The following is a 17,933-nucleotide window of genomic DNA, read 5'->3' on the forward strand; positions in this document are numbered from 1 at the left end:
GCCTCTGGAGCACATTCATTTATATACTCTGTCTCAAAAGGAAATTGAGCATGGAGTGTACGTCTTTTCCTCCCACAATCTGTGATTGATTCCCCCCACCCCCAGCTGCATATCCTTGTGATCTGTAGGGGAAATGCTGCAGCTTGTGAAAGCCAATGCCCAGCTCAACACAGAGGACAGTGTCTTCATGCTTCCTTAGGGACTTCCTTATACATTTGAAATTTCTATACCACTCCAGGTGATTCATTCTGCATCTAAAAATATTTCATATTTACAAAATACTACTAGCTGTAATTTACAAAATAAGTCATTGTACATCATACAAAAGGAATTTTGACTCTGCAGTAATAATCACCCCAAGCATTCTTTATATGTAACTTTTTCTTTATTAATGTCTCTCATATTCTTTTTTAAATTAATTTTTTTACATTATTGTTCATTTTTAAACAATATTTGCTTCCCCCCACCCTCTCAGGTGTAGTCCCCATAGAATTTCCCTCATCAAAGCACCCATGCACCGTCACCCTAGTCCCCTGTGCTCCTCCCTCCCTCTCTCTGATCCCTCTCCCTCCTGCTCCTCCCCTACAGGATGTCTCTGACTTATAATTGTCTGTTTTTGCTTTGTTGTGCTTTGTACTGTTACAATTTTTTTTACACTGATGCCTTATTTGGTTCCCCTATATTCCTGCTATAAGTGAAACCATCTGATATTTTTCTTTTTCCTTCTGGCTTATTTCATTGAGCATAATTCCTTCTAGCTCCATCCACATTGCTGCTAATGGCATGAGTTTATCTTTTTTGATTGCTGAATAATATTCCACTGTGTATATGTACCACATCTTCTTGATCCAGTCATCTATTTTGGGGAATTTGGGTTGTTTCCATATCTTGCCTATTGTAAATAGTGCTGCAATAAACATAGGAGTGCAGGTATCTTTTTTTTTTTTTAAAGATTTATTTTTTTATACAAGCACTGGGCACAGTCAGAAGCGCAGGAGGGTGAGAGAATTCATCAGAGGCAGAGCAAGGAGCAGAACAGGCAGAAGGACCGAAGTACACTGCTGAGGGGAGCAGCATGTGTGGCAGGAGAGGTCTGTTGTGCTATGTGGGGCCCTTGCCACTGGCCGAGGATCAAACTTGCGCTGCAGAGGCTGCGGGCAGCTTCGCAGCCCAGCGCTCAACCACTGTGCCACCAGGGGAGGCCCTAGGTATCTTTTTGAATTAATGTTTTTGTGCCCTTTGGGTAGATTCCTAGGAATGGAATTGCTGGAACATATGGTGGCTCCATTTTTAGTAGTTTGAGGAAACTCCACACAGCTTTCCATAGTGGTTGGATCAGTTTGCATCCCCACTAGCAGTGCAGGAGTGTTCCTTTATCTCCACATCCTCGCCAACATATGTTGTTGCCTGTTTTTTAAATATGTGCCATTCACTGGTGTAAGGTGTTATCTCATTGTGGTTTTGATTTGTATTTCCCTGATTATAAGTGATGTTGAACATTTTTTCATATACCTGTTGGCCACTGACCTTTCCTCTTTAGAGAAGTGTATTTTTAGCTCTTTTGACCATATTTTGAAAGGATTTACTTTGTTGATTTGTGTGAGATCTTTGTAGATTTTTGTGATCAGTCCCTTATCAGTTGTATTGTTTGCAAAACTTTTTTCTCAATCAGTAGTGTGTCTCTTTGTTTTGGTTAATGTCTCTTTTGCTATACAGAAGCTTTTCAGTTTGATGTAATCCCAGTTGTTTATCTTTTCCTTCACTTTCTTTGCTTTGGGGGATGTGTCTTTAAAGATGTTACTGAGGTATATGTCGTGTAGTGTTTTACCTATATTTTCTTCTATATATTTTATGGTTTCAGGTCTTACATTGAGGTTTTTTATCCATTTTGAGTTGGTTTTTGTGCATGGTGTGAGGTAGTAGTCTAGCTTCATTCTTTTGCAAGTAGCAATTAGTTTTCCCAGCACCATTTATTGAACAAACTGTCCTTTTTCCATTGCATAGTCTTTGCTCCTTTGTAAAAGATTAGTTGTCCATAAATATGGGTTTTCTATTCAATTCCATTGGTCTGTGTGTCTGTTTTTGTTCCAGTACCATAGTGTTTTAATTATTATGGCTTTGCAGTATAGTTTGAAATCAGGCAGTGCAATACCTCCATTATTCTTCTTTTTAGTCAGGAGAACTTTGGCTATTTGAGGTTTTGTTTTTTTTTTCCATATGAATTTCATCAATATTTGTTCTGTTTCTTTGAAAAATGTCATTGAAATTTTTATCAGAATAACATTACATCAATAAATTGCTTTCAGTAGGAATGCCATTTTGATAATGTTAATTCTTCCAATCCATGAGCAAGGGGATATCTTTCCATTTCTTTGTGCTTTCTTCTGTTTCTTTTAACAGTGTCTTATAAGTTACTTTGTATAGGTCCTTCACCTCTTTTGTTAGGCTTATTCCCAAGTATTTGATTTTTTTGGTTTCAATTATAAATGGGATGGTTTTCTTAATTTCTTCTTCAGATTGATTGTTTGCATATAGGAAGGCTACTGATTTTTGTGTGTTGATTTTGTATTCTGCTACTTTACTAAACTGGTCTATAATTTTTTTTAAAAGATTTATTTATTTATGCATACAAGAGCTGAGGTACAGGCCAGAGATGCGGGGGGTGAGAGGATTCACCTAAGATAGAGTGGGGAACAGAACAGACAGATTGACCGAAATACACTGCTGAGAGGAGCAGTGGGTGAGACAGGAGAGGTCTGCTGTGCCATGTGGGCTGCTCCCTGGCCAGCTGGGGATCAAACTTGTGCTGCAGAGGCTGCGGATTGCTTTGCAGTGCGGTGTTTAACCCCTTGTGCCACCAGGGAGGCCCACCGGTCTATATATTTTTATTGGTTTTTCTGTGAAGTTTTTAGGGTTCTCTATGTATATCTTATCATCTGCACATAGTGATAGTTTTACTTCTTCTTTCTCTATTTGGATTTCTTGTATTTTTTCTCTGGTCTTATTGCTCTGGATAGGACTTCCAATATTATATTGAAAAGCAGTGGTGAGAGTGGACGTCCTTGCCTTGTTCCAGATCTTAAGGGAAAGGCTTTTTCGCTGTTGAGGATAATATTGGCTGTGGGTTTGTTGTATATGGCTTTTATTGTGTTAAGGTATGTTCCTTCTATCCTGAGGATTTTGAGGGCCTGCATAAATGGATGTTGAACTTTGTCAAATGCTTTCTCAGCACCTATTGACATGATCATGTAGTTTTCATATTTCTTTTCATTGATGTGTTGAATTACATTAATTGATATTCAGATGTTGAACTATCTTTGTGTCCTTGGAATAAATCCCACTTGGTTATGGTGTATTATCTTTTTGTTGCATTGTTGGATTCTGTTGGCTAAGATTTTGTTGAGGCAATTACTTTCAGGGTCGGGCCTGGATGGCTATATAACCTCCACCTACATTCCATTGGCCAGACCTTTGCCACTTTTCCCCATCTAACTGTAAAAGAGAGCACAAAGTGCAATTAATGACATGTCCAATAGCAAAAAGAAAAATTGATTTGGTGAACACGTAGTAGTCTGCCACAGTTTACTCGTGTGATCATCCAATATAGGGTTCACTCCTCTCTCATATAGAATGCAAATACTATTGTTCTCAAGGGAGACAGACAATCTTCCCAATTGGCTCAAGTTCCATGATCACTGAATTATGGTCAATCTTTCTATCAATTTCCATATTAACTGAAAACATTTGTCCCCCAAATGTAATGGTGAAACAGGATCTGTGTAACATCAATAAAAGTGCCAATGTGTGAAGTAGAAGAGTAGGAAACACAGCAATTACCTGACCATAGCACTTCTGGAATACCAATTAAGAGACATTATGAAGACCACCATGTCAGTTTTCTATTGCTGCAAAACAAATGACCTCAGACATAACAACTTAAAACAACACTGATTTATTATGTCACAGTTCTGTGGGTCAGACTGGTCCTTTGCTCTGCATTTCACAAGGTTGAAATCAAGGTATTGACTGCACTGGGTTCCCACCAAGAAGCTCTGGGGAAGAATGCACTTGGCTGAATAGGTGATTCAGGTGGTTGATCTAATTAATTTCCTTGAAGTTGTAGGACTGTGGCTCCTGTTTCCTCTCTTGCTGCCAATTGGGTCCATTCTCTCCTAGAGGCTACTTGCTTTCTTCTTATATGACCCACTCCGTTTTCAAAGCAGCAATGACATTTTTGAATGTCATAAATCTAATCTCTCTTGCCTCTACTTCTACCATTAGCCAGAGAAAATTCTCTGCTTTTGAGGGCTCATGTAAATACATTGAGCCCACTGAAGGTTCTCACTATTTTTTTTAAGATTTATTTATTTATTTATACAAGCATTGGGTACAGTCAGAAGCGCAGGAGGGTGAGAGAATTCACCAGAGCCAGAGTGGGGAGCAGAACAGGCAGACCAACGAAGGACACTGCTGAGGGGAGCAGCGGGCAGCAGGAGAGGTCTGCGCGCCATGTGGACCCTCGCTCGGTGGCCGGGGCAGCTTCGCAACCCAGCACTAAACTGCTGCGCCACCCGGGAGGCCCGGTTCTCACTATTTTAAGGTCAACTGTACTCTGTAACATAACACCCAGAATGATATCTCATATTCAGAGTTTCCAGGGATTGGGGAAGGATACCTTTGTTGGGGGGATCATTTCAGAAACTCTGCATATCACAATTACCTACTTTTTATTAGATCCTGCTTCTTTTTTTATTTTTTTGGAAAAACTCCCAGGTCCTCTGTCCACTTGTTCTGTGTAGTCTTTTCATTATATATAAACTTCCTCAGCCACATTTAAAATGGGAATTAGGCAGTGTACCTTTCTTGCTGATAACACAGCTTTTATAATCTACTTTTTGCTGGCATGAGCATAGGATCCTCAAAGTTGTTTTCATTTGAACAATCAAAGGAATTTTTAGTCCTGGCTTATGTTTCTTTGTAAGTTCAATTCCCTTGTAAACTCAGATTTCAGATCTCTTTCCTTCCATTTGATTCCATGTGCAATAATCCTTTCGCAGTCATAATTTCCAAGGTTTATTTGTTTTCTCAGTCCCATGATCCTTGCCTCTCCCATTAATGAGTGGCTGCACTGTGTTTATTTGAAACCACAGAGAGAAGGGCCATATCTTTAATCTGACCTTTGTTAATAGGGCTGAGTGGATCTGTTCAACTGAGAAAATTTATTCTTTTTTACTCAAAGCTCTCTTTAGTCCTGTTTGGGATTTAGAACAGGGTTTTCTAACCCTTTAATCTTTTGATTTGACCACTATATTTCATTTCTGCTTCCAAGTAGCCAGATATTTCCTCAGTGCTTCATTTTCTTTAAGTACCTTGCAAAAGGAAACTAATAAAGGTTTATACATTCCAGCACTGATTCTTTCCAACCACTTCTAGGGTGGCTGCCCAGGGACTGTCTTTCAAGTTATCAAGGGTTAAGATTTTTTTATTCATAACATGAATAAAACATGGGTCACCATAATTCCAGTCACTGTTTCATGTTTTCTTGTTTCTTGTTTTCTGTTTCATGTTTCCAGTTTTCTTGTTTCATGCCATTTGACTGCTATGCCAGTGCCTCCTATTATGAAAATTTGCCATTGAATCAGTCTTGTTGCTGATTAAAATGTATGCATTAGTCAGGATAGGCTAACTGCTATTACAAATATTCTTGAATTTTGGTGGTAAATACACTAAAATTTTATTACTTCTTCATGTCACAATTGAATTCTTTTTATTTTTTTTTTTTTTGGAAGAAAAAATAATCATTTATGAGAAGTCAATTTTTAACCCAGAAATTAACTAGAATTAGTTTGCATGTCTGGATTTTTAGCCCGAGCAATAAGTAACCTCTTCCTGTAACCTGATTTGTGTAGTTTGCACACACCCAGTGGGGAAAGATGATAGTCAAATACAATTTTGAATTGTTGCCAAGAATTCTTGATACCTGATATGGCAACTGTCAGGAGGAACCACTGGGTTCTGTCATGTCACACTATAGATAGGGTATAATTAATAAATGTTTGACTAAATTAATGAATGGGAGCTCATGGGACTCCCAGTCACGTGTCACAGTTGAATTCTATGAGTGCTCATTTGCAGACCCAACTTCCACTTAGTGTTTCTGCCATCTTCTTTAGGTCATCATCTTTAGGTCATCATCTTTAGATGATGCCTTTAGGTCATCATCTTAACCTTCAAATGTATTATACAGAGAGGGGAATGAAGAAGGTGTGACATATTGGGCAGGGGTGTGTTTTTAGGAAACCAGATCTAGCAGATCTACATTCCCCTGCCTCTATTTGTGAGAAAGACCAAAAAATACAGTGTAGCTATGGAAATCAGCTTAGCGAAAATTCAGTCCTATCACAGCAAAATACATAATTTTAAAAATTGCAGGTCAGGAAGGTATAGGAAGCCAGGATCAGGAATGTGGCAGGGGAGTAGAAGAATTGATCCAGGCCCTGGGAGGTAGCCCTTAGTAAATGACCCATGGGCTTGGGACTCCTGGGAGGCCTCATATCTGAAGAGATACAATCCAGAGGTGGTGAAGATAATGGCTCAAGCTCCACAAAATGAGGAATCATTCAGCTGCTGTCAAAGGTTTGGAAATGTGTTTTTATTTCAAACTCGGTATGTGACACTTTATAGTTCATTGCTAGCACACCTGTGAGGTTTAACAACATTAGAAACAACCAGTGATACACAAATCCAGCATCTCCCTCTCCATTTACTCTGCCAGGCTATACATGGGGAGCAATACATGTGGGCTTTGTGGCATCCAGAAAGTGAATGTCATTTTTGGAAGTGCCATCAACAACGACACAAACAACCCATCTCTTGGTGACTGAGGGTAGGCACCCAGAGTCCTTGGGCTAAGCAGAAATGTCAGACCTCAGAGGCAATTTGAGGGGAGTTTTTATTTCATATCAATGTCACCGTTGGAAATACACATCCTGTTTCTATTTTGCTGTTGCTTTTGCAACAGTTTTACCTGCATCAGGTCAATCTTTGCTTTTCAGAAAAGAAATAGTGTTGAGTAAGTTCTCAGGAATTCCCTTGTAAATGTGACTACTCATATGCTCCTTCTTTTCTTCAACTTCTCTTACTTACAGAATGGTTTAGTGAGGGCCTGGTCTAGAAATACTCTTATAGGCCTTTCTGTGGAGCAGTTGGAGGTTAAGGAGCCACTGCAGTTCCTCTCCTGGCCTTGTCTAACTGGAAACAAAGGCTGGGGACCCTGTGGCCAAGTGGACAATGGACCAGTAAAACTTGGTCCTTCTTTAAAAGAGGCTGAGACAGGACATTGCCAACCTAAAGTCCTGTCCCGCAGCCACTATCCAGTGCATTCTATCTTTGGCTCTGAAGGCCTAAACCTCCTTCCATGTGCCTGGCCCCCCACTGGAAGAGGCATGAAAAAATCATCTATCCATGCCCCCAAAGTCTGTCTACTTTGATCTACACCTCTTTTCCTTAATGGCACATTCTTAGTCAACTGCGGCTTGGGCTTTTCTCACAGTGGTTTTCTAGCCACTGTTAAGGATGACCCCCACTCCTTAAATCAACATGCTGTTTTAAAGTGGGGCCTTATTTAGGTGGGTCATTCAAAGGAGTGATTGTATCAAGCCCAGTTCTTGAGCTTAAAAATGGTATGTCAGTCAGGTCTCATTTCTACTCCCAGAATAGAATGGAAATGTTAGAATAGATCGAGTCTGGTAAAGATGTTATTTTCTCAGTGAGATAGTAGTAGTAGTGAAGATGCTAGTTACTAGGACATATGTAAAGTGTCAGCTGTCCTCAGTCTGCTCTCCACCAGCTTGAATACTCACATTCTTTTGACTGACATTTAATTACACCCTCCCAAGCATCAGCCACCATGTTATCCAGAGAATGGGTAAGACATGATTCTTGTCTTTGTGGAAGGGTGCTGGGCGGGGACAGACACATAAATAAGTCATCATGATATACTATTGTAACGGTCAATAATGAAAATGTTTTAAAAGTACCGGAAAGCACAGAGGAAGGTGTGACCTATTATGTGGGTATGATGGGAGATGGAGGGAGGTCACCAGTGCCCACATGGATGGAGTGATTTTTGCACCTGGTTCTGAAGAGTGATCGGAAGAAAAGAGGAGAATGGCAGAAGGAAAACTAGTGAGTAGAGGTCCTGAGCTGTGAGGGTAAACAGGTTAGTCTGGGGACCAGAAATGATTTGGAGTGATTGAAGACCATGTGGGCTATGGGAATGCAATTTAAAGCATCTACTTAGGAGAATCTTGGAAAAGGCAATTTAGTGCATGGGTTTAAAGCAAAGCCCTGGGAATCAGCCTGCCTGGGTTTGAGTTTTGCCTTCATGAGTTACTAACCGGGTATTCTTGGTGAGTTATTTGTCCTTTTTTGTGCTTCAGTTTCCTTATCTGAAAAGGGGATCTTTGTAGTTTTTTCTTTCTCTTGAGGACTAAACGGATTAATATATATATAATATCTAAAACAATGTTTAGCTCATAGTAAGTTCTAAATGAGTGTTAGTGACAAAGTCAAACATCTACAACAAAACCAAACCAAAAGCAAACAACCACAATAAAACCCACTGAGAAACCAACACCTCCCCAAAATTGATGAGGGATGAATGAAGCAGTGTCTGCAAAGGTAGAATAAGATGTCAAACTAGAAAGGGGATGTGTACTCTCAGTTTTATGCAGAACAATCAGAAATGCTCCAAAACATTCTTGGATAGGAAATTCCAATTGAATTGAAACAAGAAGGTGTAACCACATACTTGCATGTGGGAACAGAGAAGCTGAAAGCACACAGTGTCTCCTCATTCATCTCAGAGGTGAGTTATCTGCTTTCAAAGGGACAGAACAAATATGGATCAGACTGTGCTGTACAGCAGCAGAAAATTTGCATTTGAAATGGGCACCATTAGTTTGACATAGAAGCCATGAGTTTTCAGTGTTTTTAAATATCTTCAATCCACATGGAGAGCTCATTGAACAGGTAGGTGCCTGGTGACTGCCTACACCTAGTGAAAATCTGTGGGTTGACATGACATGCATTTTCTTTTTCCAGAACACAAACCCAGAGCACACTTTTGGAGGGTTGTTATCTTCATGCATATGCATGTTGTGTATATGTGTGTGTTGTGTTATGTGTGCAGATGCAGATATATTCATTCATATCTTCCCATTTCATTTCAAGCACTGAGCTAAGTTCAGCCTAAATACTGTTCTGAGAAGCCTTTCCTACTTCTGTAAAGAGAAAGTCTGATTCTAAAAGGGAGAAATGGAGGCTGAAGGGAGGTCAGTGAGAATGAGATGGGAAATGGGAAGATACTCATGTTGCAACTCTAATTCCAGGGTCAGACTTAGCTGTTAAGCACAATTCTTCCTGATTTCTGATTGCAGAGAGGAAAAAAGGAGAGTGAGCTTCTTACTGTCTTCTGCAGTGAAGGCATTTTATTTCTCCCAGCCATTTGAGCTAAGGACAGTGATCTTCCCTTTTCCTAGGGTCCCTTGATGAAGGTGACTTCTTTGTCCACTGAATCCTCTCCCAGGGCAATTCTGTTGCTCCTCCAAGAACATCAGATTAGATCCAAGAACATATGGTTAGCTTCCACAGGGGTGCTGCATGTGAAAGAACCCCTGCTCATTCCCTGATGGGCTGGTGGCAGCATGCCCATACCAGGCCTGACACCACGTGGTTGGGGAAAGGGTGGTAGGCTGTGTGCTGGAGTAGGACACTGATTAGGTGTCAGGTTTCCTACTGCTCCGTAGGCTGCTCATGCTGGAGTCCTGAGCTCCACCAGGAGTCTCTCTGGGCTGCTGAGCAAGTGGATCTCCCAGGTGGCCCATCGGTCTGCTCCACACAAGAGTTATAGGAATTGTAGAGTCCCAACACAATAGTCAAGACCAGCATTGCTGCGGCCATCATCCATATGACTTGCCAGTGCTGACACAGTTTGGGATACATGACTTGTAAGAAATGAACCAATTCTTCAAGTTTGCTGCCAAATGAAAAAACAGGTGGAAGGTTAGTATACTGGGCACATGTATGATGCCCAGACCCATACTTCTGTCTGGAATACTTTCCATGCTGCCTGCAGCAGTGGTTCTCAAGCTCAGCTGCACATAGAATTGCATGGCAGCAATTATTAAAAATACCCCAGGGCTGTCAATAAGACACTCCAAAAGTATCTTCCAGGAATCTATAGTTTAAACATTTCCCAAGGTTATTGTGATACACTAGTTCAAGACCCTCATCTTGGAAGCTACTGGGCTAGCACACTCTGTTTACTTGTTTGATCATTCATCCATCCACACATGCCCTTATCTCATGCTCTCATGCATCCAGGCAGAACCAGCATCTTTCCCACAGTTAGTGGCATTAGTGATCAGTTCTTCCTTTTTTTTTCCCAGTGATCATTTCTAAGTTACATCCTATCCCTAACTCCCGGCCTCAGAGTTGTTGTTCTCAGTGTCTGGAGCAGTAGGACTGTGCTAAACACCTAAAAGACTCTTGATGTCTGTTAAAATGACAAGGAATCAGATCAACGAGAGCTCATTTCAAACCATTCCAGAGGTAACCAGAAATTAGTAGCTTCCAGCAAACTCTGGGTGGCTTATTCAAGATGTTTCCTCAACCCCATTAATCTTCATTCCCTTATTTCCCCCTCCTCCTCTTTTCTCTTCTCTCTTCCCTCCTTGGCTTTAATCTTCTCTCCCCTTCCATTTTTTTTGTCTTTTCACTTCTCTTCCTCCTCTTTCTCTCTTCCCAACTATCTTTAAACTTTTTTATTTTCTTTATGACCTGGTGAAAAGACATTTGGTCCAATGGCCTGCTTTGAAGAATCCATTCTTAGAGGTAGAAGCCCTGGACATATTTGACTAAGCTAGAATTTCTTTCTGTTTTTAATCCCAGATATTAAAAAAAAAGAATTCTGAAAGGACCAGCAAATGCAGGAGGTGAAAAAGTGACAGGAGGGCTTTCTGAAGATCTCAAGTCTCCCATAGACATTGAAATATGCAGCCATTTGCTAGGAAGTAGAGAACTCCAATTCAGAGCTTGCAAAAAAGAAGATGCCTTATGATAGATGGAGAGACTCAAAATATACCCTTTTTAGAAAAGTATCATACTCTCAGAATGCCTGTCTTGCATGCTAAAGCATTGATTACTTTCTGTTTCCATGGGGGAACCCTTTGATGATCGTGTCAAGTATGATTTACGAGCACATCACCTTAGATGAAAATCATCAAAATGGAAATTTATTCTCTTTCTGTCCTATTTAGATTCTCTAGTTTCTATTTAGATATGATTTAATGCTAAATTCCAATATTTCTTCTGGGCTGTATTTCCATGCTCCAAAACAAGATGCTTGAGTTGGGGTGGGAATCCTAGTCTAACTCTACCTTTAATTGGGACCACAAAGAAATCAGTCAAGATCTGGCTTTGTGACCTTTAGTTGGTCACCCCCTTTCAGCCCATAAAAAGGTAGAAATAGAATTATAAGAGAAATAGAATTTCTTTGGAAATCATATTTAAAGTCTTGATTTCTCATAGAGAGGGGTGAAGTTGCCTCCCTCTCACCTGGGTCTAGGGAGGGGGGCTTCAGAGATGCTGTAGTTTGGGGAACACAATAGATTGGTGTGTAACACAATAGATTGGTGTGTAACTAATACTTGGGAAATCTGAAGAGCAGGAATCTTACTAAAAGACTTCGTGGTATCAGAATAGTGACCATGATAGGAAAAAATGTCCTTCCACCAACAGTGGACTCAGGTACATGCTTCACCTTAGATGGATGTAGTCAGGTAAAGGAGAGCTGACATGGATGTCATAGATTCTGCCTGGAAACACTACCTAGTGGCTGAACAATGAAGGTATTTTCAGAAGCCTAAAGACTGAAAGAGGAATTTTAAGTGACCAGCTAGAAAAGAAGTAGTTGACCTCATAAAGGGACCTACTGCTGAAAGATCCTCAGCAATGCTGTGAATGTGCTTGTATACTGGTGTGTAGGAAGAGTGCTTTCCTCTGAAGGTCCCATAAAGGGCCACACTAAAGGAAGTCAGGAAGCCAGCTTTAAACCTGCCAAGTCCTGGAGCCCACTCACAGTAACACTGAAGATATGCTTTCCATCCCTAAACCTTATGTCCTTTCCCAGTATTAACTCTGGAAGGTCAGACAGAGTCATTATTGAACCAGGGGGCTAGAGGGTAGAAGTGCAAGTGGAATATAGAGAAAAGCTGTGTTCCCTATCCCATTACAGGCTTCCTTCCTGTTGCAAACCCAAGCACGGGAAGGAAAGAAGCTTGAACTATATAAGAAGTTCAGCATTTTGATTATTTCAGGCAACTGAAATAGTCATCTAAATGACTGGAACAAGGTTATTCGTGTGATTCAAACTCGGCCAGAGGACTTCTGTTTCCTGAGAGCTGTTGATATTTGCCTAATATCATCTTAACCCATAGAACAGGTTTGATCAGGCAGTGGGAGAAGAGAGAAGCTATCTGCTGCAGCTCATGAGTGTCACTTGTTCTCTGTATTATGTAAATATCAGAAGATCATGTACTCTGTTTTACTATGACTAAGATATTGAATTGATTTACCCAAAGTTCATTTAAGCTGGCCTTCCAGAAAGTAACATTTGCAATAAATTATACTATTTTATATTATTATATCAGAAATTCAGACCCAAAAGACTTCAGTGTTGTTAAATCTCTTAAATCAGGGGTTAGCCCAATATTTTTTAAATGTGCTAAGTAGGACATGGACCTTTTTTTCTAGTTTAAAATCTTTACTGTAGATGTTGCTTTAGAGTTATCAGCATTTAAAGATAGAATAAAATATTTTAAAACCAATACAAAGATGGAATTTTTACAGCTCCCTTTGAGCACAAAGACTTTTCTATTCTACCCCATTAACTCCCAGGACACTTCTCTGGTGGCCCACATCTGAATGCCAAGGATTCACGGTAGGCCCTCCCCACTTCTGTTATGGAGAGACTTTTTTTTAAGTCCATAGGTTTATTTTTGTTTTATCTATTGTTTATTTTCTCTATATACCATATATGAGTGAAATCATTTGGTTTATCTTTCTCTGTCTGGCGTATTCACTAAGCATAATTCTCTCTAGGTCCATTCATATCTAGGTCCATTTCATCTTTTTTACAGCTGAATAGTATTCCATTGCATATGTTAATATATACCACCTCTCCTTTAACCATTTGTTAGTTGATGGCAGCTAGATTGTTTCAAGTTCATGGTCATTATAAACAATGCTACAAGAAACATGAGGGTATATGTGTATGTGTATATATTCTTGTATATTTTTCAGGTAAATACTCAGAAAGGGTGGGGGTAAATAGATCATATGGAATTTCTATTTTTAATTTTTTGAAGGATCACCATATTGATTCCCATAATGACTCAATCAATTTTCAATCTCACCAACATTGTATCCCTTCTCTCTACATTCTCTTGTGTCAGCTTCAGACCTTGCTTATTGGTGAGATGCCAAAATTTCATGGAGGAAATTATGTTTGAGTTCAGATTTCTGCAGGCATCTGTGTATCTAAGGGCCTCAGGAATGAATGACAAATGAAGACAACAGTCAGCACTCAGGGCCCATGTGACTTGGGTGATAGGTAAGAAGGGATCCTTTAACTATGAGTGGGCAGTTGTATCGTAGCCCTGTCAGTCGATATGGAGATGATGGTACAATACTTTTGGGCTTGAAAAGGTGAAGCTACATACCTAAGCCAAAGGATGAGGACCCTTCTGAGGGCTGTGTTGATACCCAGTTTCCATCACCTGAGGTACAGGCATGTTCTGAAAACCAGAAGTTAAATCCAAGAAGGAGCAAAGGTCGGGAAAGAGAATGAAGCCTCTAAGGATCAGCAGAACCAAGAGGTCACTCTTGAATAATGGAGGCCAAGGGCGATCATTGCCATGTACTGAATGACCAGGAGCTGGACAGGGAGTGACCCAGGCAAAGCCTTACTTCCCCTGGGGTTCATGAGATGGAAGGGACCCACCAATTTCTAGAGATCAGATTAACTAGATAAGGATTCCAGTTCTGTGCTTTGTAAACCAGACTGTTTATCTTCCACGTACTCTCTCTGTTTAGTTCTCTTTGTTCTTTCTCAGTGTTTGGAAGTGTTAGAAGTTCCAGCCTGTCTTAACTGTATTGAAGGGAGTCAAAGGAAGGGCTTTTGTCCAGAACTGTGCTGGACTGTATTAAAGGGGAAAGAGGCAGTGTGTGGTAACCTACAAAATAAGAGCAGATGGGCAGGATCCGGTTGCTTCAAGTAAGGACTGTGCTTTCATTGTTCAAATTTGGGGATTTTTTTCATTAAGGGAAGTGGTACCTCCTAGCAGGTGTGTGTTTCAATTTCTCCAGCTCTCCCATCATCCCTTGAGTATCAGGATTCTCTAAGGATATTCTCATGTGCTTTGGAGTGTATTTATCTCACTTCTTATTCTTGCTTTATTACCTTATTTACTGCATGCATGTGATTTCCAGAGTCTGCCAGCAAGGAGGCACAGACAACCACCCTGTCCCAAGTTTAGCAACTGATGTGATATCCAATTATTTTGGCTGGAGCCATCCTGGACTCTTGGATAGCCCAGAGGTCTAAAAGCAAAGATTTTGGTTAAGGATTCCAAGTTTGCTATAATCATGCTTTTAAAAATGAAAAATTGGGCCTCCCCAGTGGCGCAGCGGTTGAGCACTGGGTTGCGAAGCTGCCTGCAGCCTCTGCCGCGCTGGTTCGATTCCCGGCTGCTCCCCGGCCACTGGAGGAGGGTTCCACATGGTGCACAGACCTCTCCTGCTGCCTGCTGCTCCCCTCAGCAGTGTACTTCGGTCCTTCTGCCTGCTCTGCTCCCCACTCTGGCTCTGGTGAATTCTCTCACCCTCCCGCGCTTCTGACTGTACCCAGTGCTTGTATAAATAAAAAAATAAATCTTTAAAAAAAAATGAAAAATTGAGACATCTAGTTCAAATGTACTAATTGAGACAAAAGGACAGAATATATGAAATTGGGGCTGTTGTTAAAATTCAGGATGTTTATGAGGTCACTATATCCCAGGGCACAAGTAGGACAAGATTCAGGATCTATACTATATTTATAAGTTATATGTATTTTTCTTGATCAAGGGGAAAATAGACTTGAGCTATAAAGTATAGTGAAAGAGAAAAACACCAAAGTATTTCCCAATCCAAAGTAAAAACACTGCCCACAGGAGCAAGCTTGTTTGGTCAGCATGACCACAGGCCAGCATGAGTCTATTGGAAACTCACTGAGCTGAGTTTGTCTCCTAGTTCCTGGGTTCTTTCTCTGCCTCTGTTCTTTTAAGAACTTCTCTGTAGGGCTATAGGCCAGCTCCCTAGACCATGGTGCTTACATGGGGTGACTTGGAAATGAGCTAACTGTGGCTGGGCTGGAGGAGACTCCAGTCAGGGCCCTTTGCCATTTCTTGGCTCCTTAGAGCTCCTGCTTGCTGCTAGCCTGCCCTGGGCCAACTCTGATTCCTCAGCTTTTGCAGACCTTCTCTTGGTAACTATTTTGGCTCTGTGTGATTTCCTCTGGCTCCTCCTACAATATGAGTGTCCTCTTACTTTCTATTGGCTACTCACTGGGGCCCCAGGCCCACGGCTGCCCTGGACTAGCACCTTCAGAGATGTTGTGCCATTAGTGAATGGTGACCCACTTCAGCAACAACAAGGGCTCCAACCTGCTTCTCTGGTTCTTTTCTTCTTCTTCAGTTTCTTCTGTCTCTTCAGGCTCCTCAGGACTCTCACTCTTCTGTTCCTCTTCCTCCTCTTTTAGGTCTTGAAACTCTGGAGTCTTCTTTAGACCTTCCTGGTATCTGGAGGGCAAAAAGGAAGAACTGAATTTGTAGGGTAGGCCTGGGGCATCCTTTCCTGAGTTCCTAGAGGAGGGGGCCTGTGCACCTCTAATTTATTACACACTTCCTGTGGTTCCACACAACAGGAAAAAGCTGGGAAGCTCCACTGAGTACCAGGTGGCTCATGTCAGTGCAGTTTCCCCTCACTCTTCAGTCATCCTTCCTGTTTATGTGAAAGTGTGACGGAGGTGGGGGGGGTGGGTGGAAATGTGGGTGCAGAATCTCCTGACTCGGGATTCTTATGCTACAAAACACTCCATAGGGATGAGATTCCATTTGCTCCCTGGTAACTGTGGAACTATAGTTCTTCACCTATGCAGTGGAGAGGCCAGCACCCATCTTAGCATGAGTTGCAGCATTTTGAGGAAGTACCAGGCACACAGCTTGACTGAAGGAGGGTAAAACCATCACACAGGCTTGTTGGAGTCTATGGAAGTGACAGGCACATAGCTTGACCTAAAGAGCTACTCAATGAATGTTTACAAGGCCAAAGGAGTTTACCCTGACACAATCTGATGATAGAGGAAAATTGTGGGTAAAAAAAATAGACTCCAAGAGAAATCCTCTGATTTCCTTTTACCAGGATCACTAAAACCCTACGCACACACTTTTTGCTTGCTATCCTAGCTTACTCAGTGTCTAAGGCCAGCATAGTTTGGCTAGGGCAGACCCACCAGAGTGTTTATGACTGTCACACAGAAGCCCACAGGTTCCCTGTCAGTGGGAAGCTGTATCTCCTTTAGGAGCTGCAGGGCAGGGAGGAACTCAGGGTGGGAGGCCTGTTCAGAGGTAATTCTCTACTTGCCCTGGGCTTGGGCCCTGCTCGGTACTCTGTCCCATCTATTAAAGATGCAGTTGAAGCTCCATTCAAGAGGGAGCAGTTGGATGTTAAGGGGACTCTATTTATTGGTGGAAGGGATGGCCTGGGAAGTTCTAAGAAGCAGCGTTACAGCTGCTTCTGCAACTATGTGTATTGTTGGCAACAACATGACTACCCTCAGCCTGTGTCAGGAAGCCTCAAGCACTATCAAGAGGAACCCAAACAGGGCTCCTGATTTCTAGACCATCCTGAGCAATGGTGTTCTGATGGCTTTTTGCCTAAAAAGAAGGCAGTCTAGTGACCCTCTTGTCTAACCACACCCTCTTGCCCTACTTCCCCCTATCCTTCCTGTGGAAAAGTACTGCTCTTTCCTATGTAGTTCCCTCCTGAGGCAGACATGTCCTGGGGCCACTGGTTGCTTCCCTAAATCCTCTAAGAAACAGTAAAGGCCGTGGGAAGGTGTCTTCTGCGATTTGCCAGGTGACCTTGGGGCAGCGAGGTCTGACTCACCCTGTGTTGAACGCTGCTTCCTCCAGCCTGGCCTTGGGCTCCTGGCTGATCTCCTGCAGGCAGCTCAGGGTTGGCATGGGAGCAGAGGGTTCACAATCTGGGTCCCCATTTGTTTTTCCACTAGTGAGAAGAAGGAAGTACAGGGGATCATTTCAGGGAGAGATTGGGCATCTGACAGCCAAACCATTTCTGACTAAAAGAGGGGACACTTTTTGGACAGAATTCATTTTTTAAACCTTCAATCATGAGACAAGATTTTATAAAGACTCTAGTCCAGGAATCCTCCCTAGACCCCCAAACATCAAACCCTACAACTCCTCTTTCCTTTGTGCTCCCAAAACTAGCTTTAATCTTATTCTAGGAGATGCTGTGGATGCACAGACTACTCCTAGGAGTGCCACAGCACTAAGATGAGGAAGATAGAGGTGGGCCAGATTGTTTGGGTCATTCCACTTCTGTAGTTCATCGTTTGCTTCATGACCACCACTCATTCTTTCAAACAACTATTGTGCACTAAGTCTCAGCCCCTTCTAAGGTACCATGGATACATTAGAAAACAATACTTTTCAGCAATCAGAAGAGATAAATTCATGCCATTTGCAGCAACATGGATAGAGCTGGAGGGATTATGCTAAGCAAAATAAGCCAGAAGGAGAAAGATA

The 17,933-nt window shown here is 41.6% G+C and overlaps 1 protein-coding gene across 3 annotated transcripts in view; it reads right to left on the reverse strand.

Moving 5' to 3' along the window:
- Positions 1–6,630: 6,630 nt before the first annotated feature.
- Positions 6,631–17,933, reverse strand: part of IRAG1 (inositol 1,4,5-triphosphate receptor associated 1) — a 104,861-nt gene continuing 93,558 nt past the window's right edge. For all 3 annotated transcript variants that reach the window (XM_037522663.2, XM_037522662.2, XM_037522664.2), the window contains 3 exons: positions 17,272–17,391; positions 15,768–15,902; positions 6,631–10,039 (listed from right to left, as the gene is read on the reverse strand). In XM_037522663.2, coding sequence (XP_037378560.1) covers positions 9,796–10,039; positions 15,768–15,902; positions 17,272–17,391 — 499 coding nt within the window. In that variant the 3' untranslated portion in view covers positions 6,631–9,795. The remainder of the gene's footprint in view (positions 10,040–15,767; positions 15,903–17,271; positions 17,392–17,933) is intronic.

The sequence above is a fragment of the Talpa occidentalis genome, unplaced genomic scaffold, assembly GCF_014898055.3.
Source record: "Talpa occidentalis isolate TD23 unplaced genomic scaffold, MPIMG_talOcc4v2.1 talOcc4.3, whole genome shotgun sequence".
Classification (NCBI taxonomy): Eukaryota; Metazoa; Chordata; class Mammalia; order Eulipotyphla; family Talpidae; genus Talpa; species Talpa occidentalis.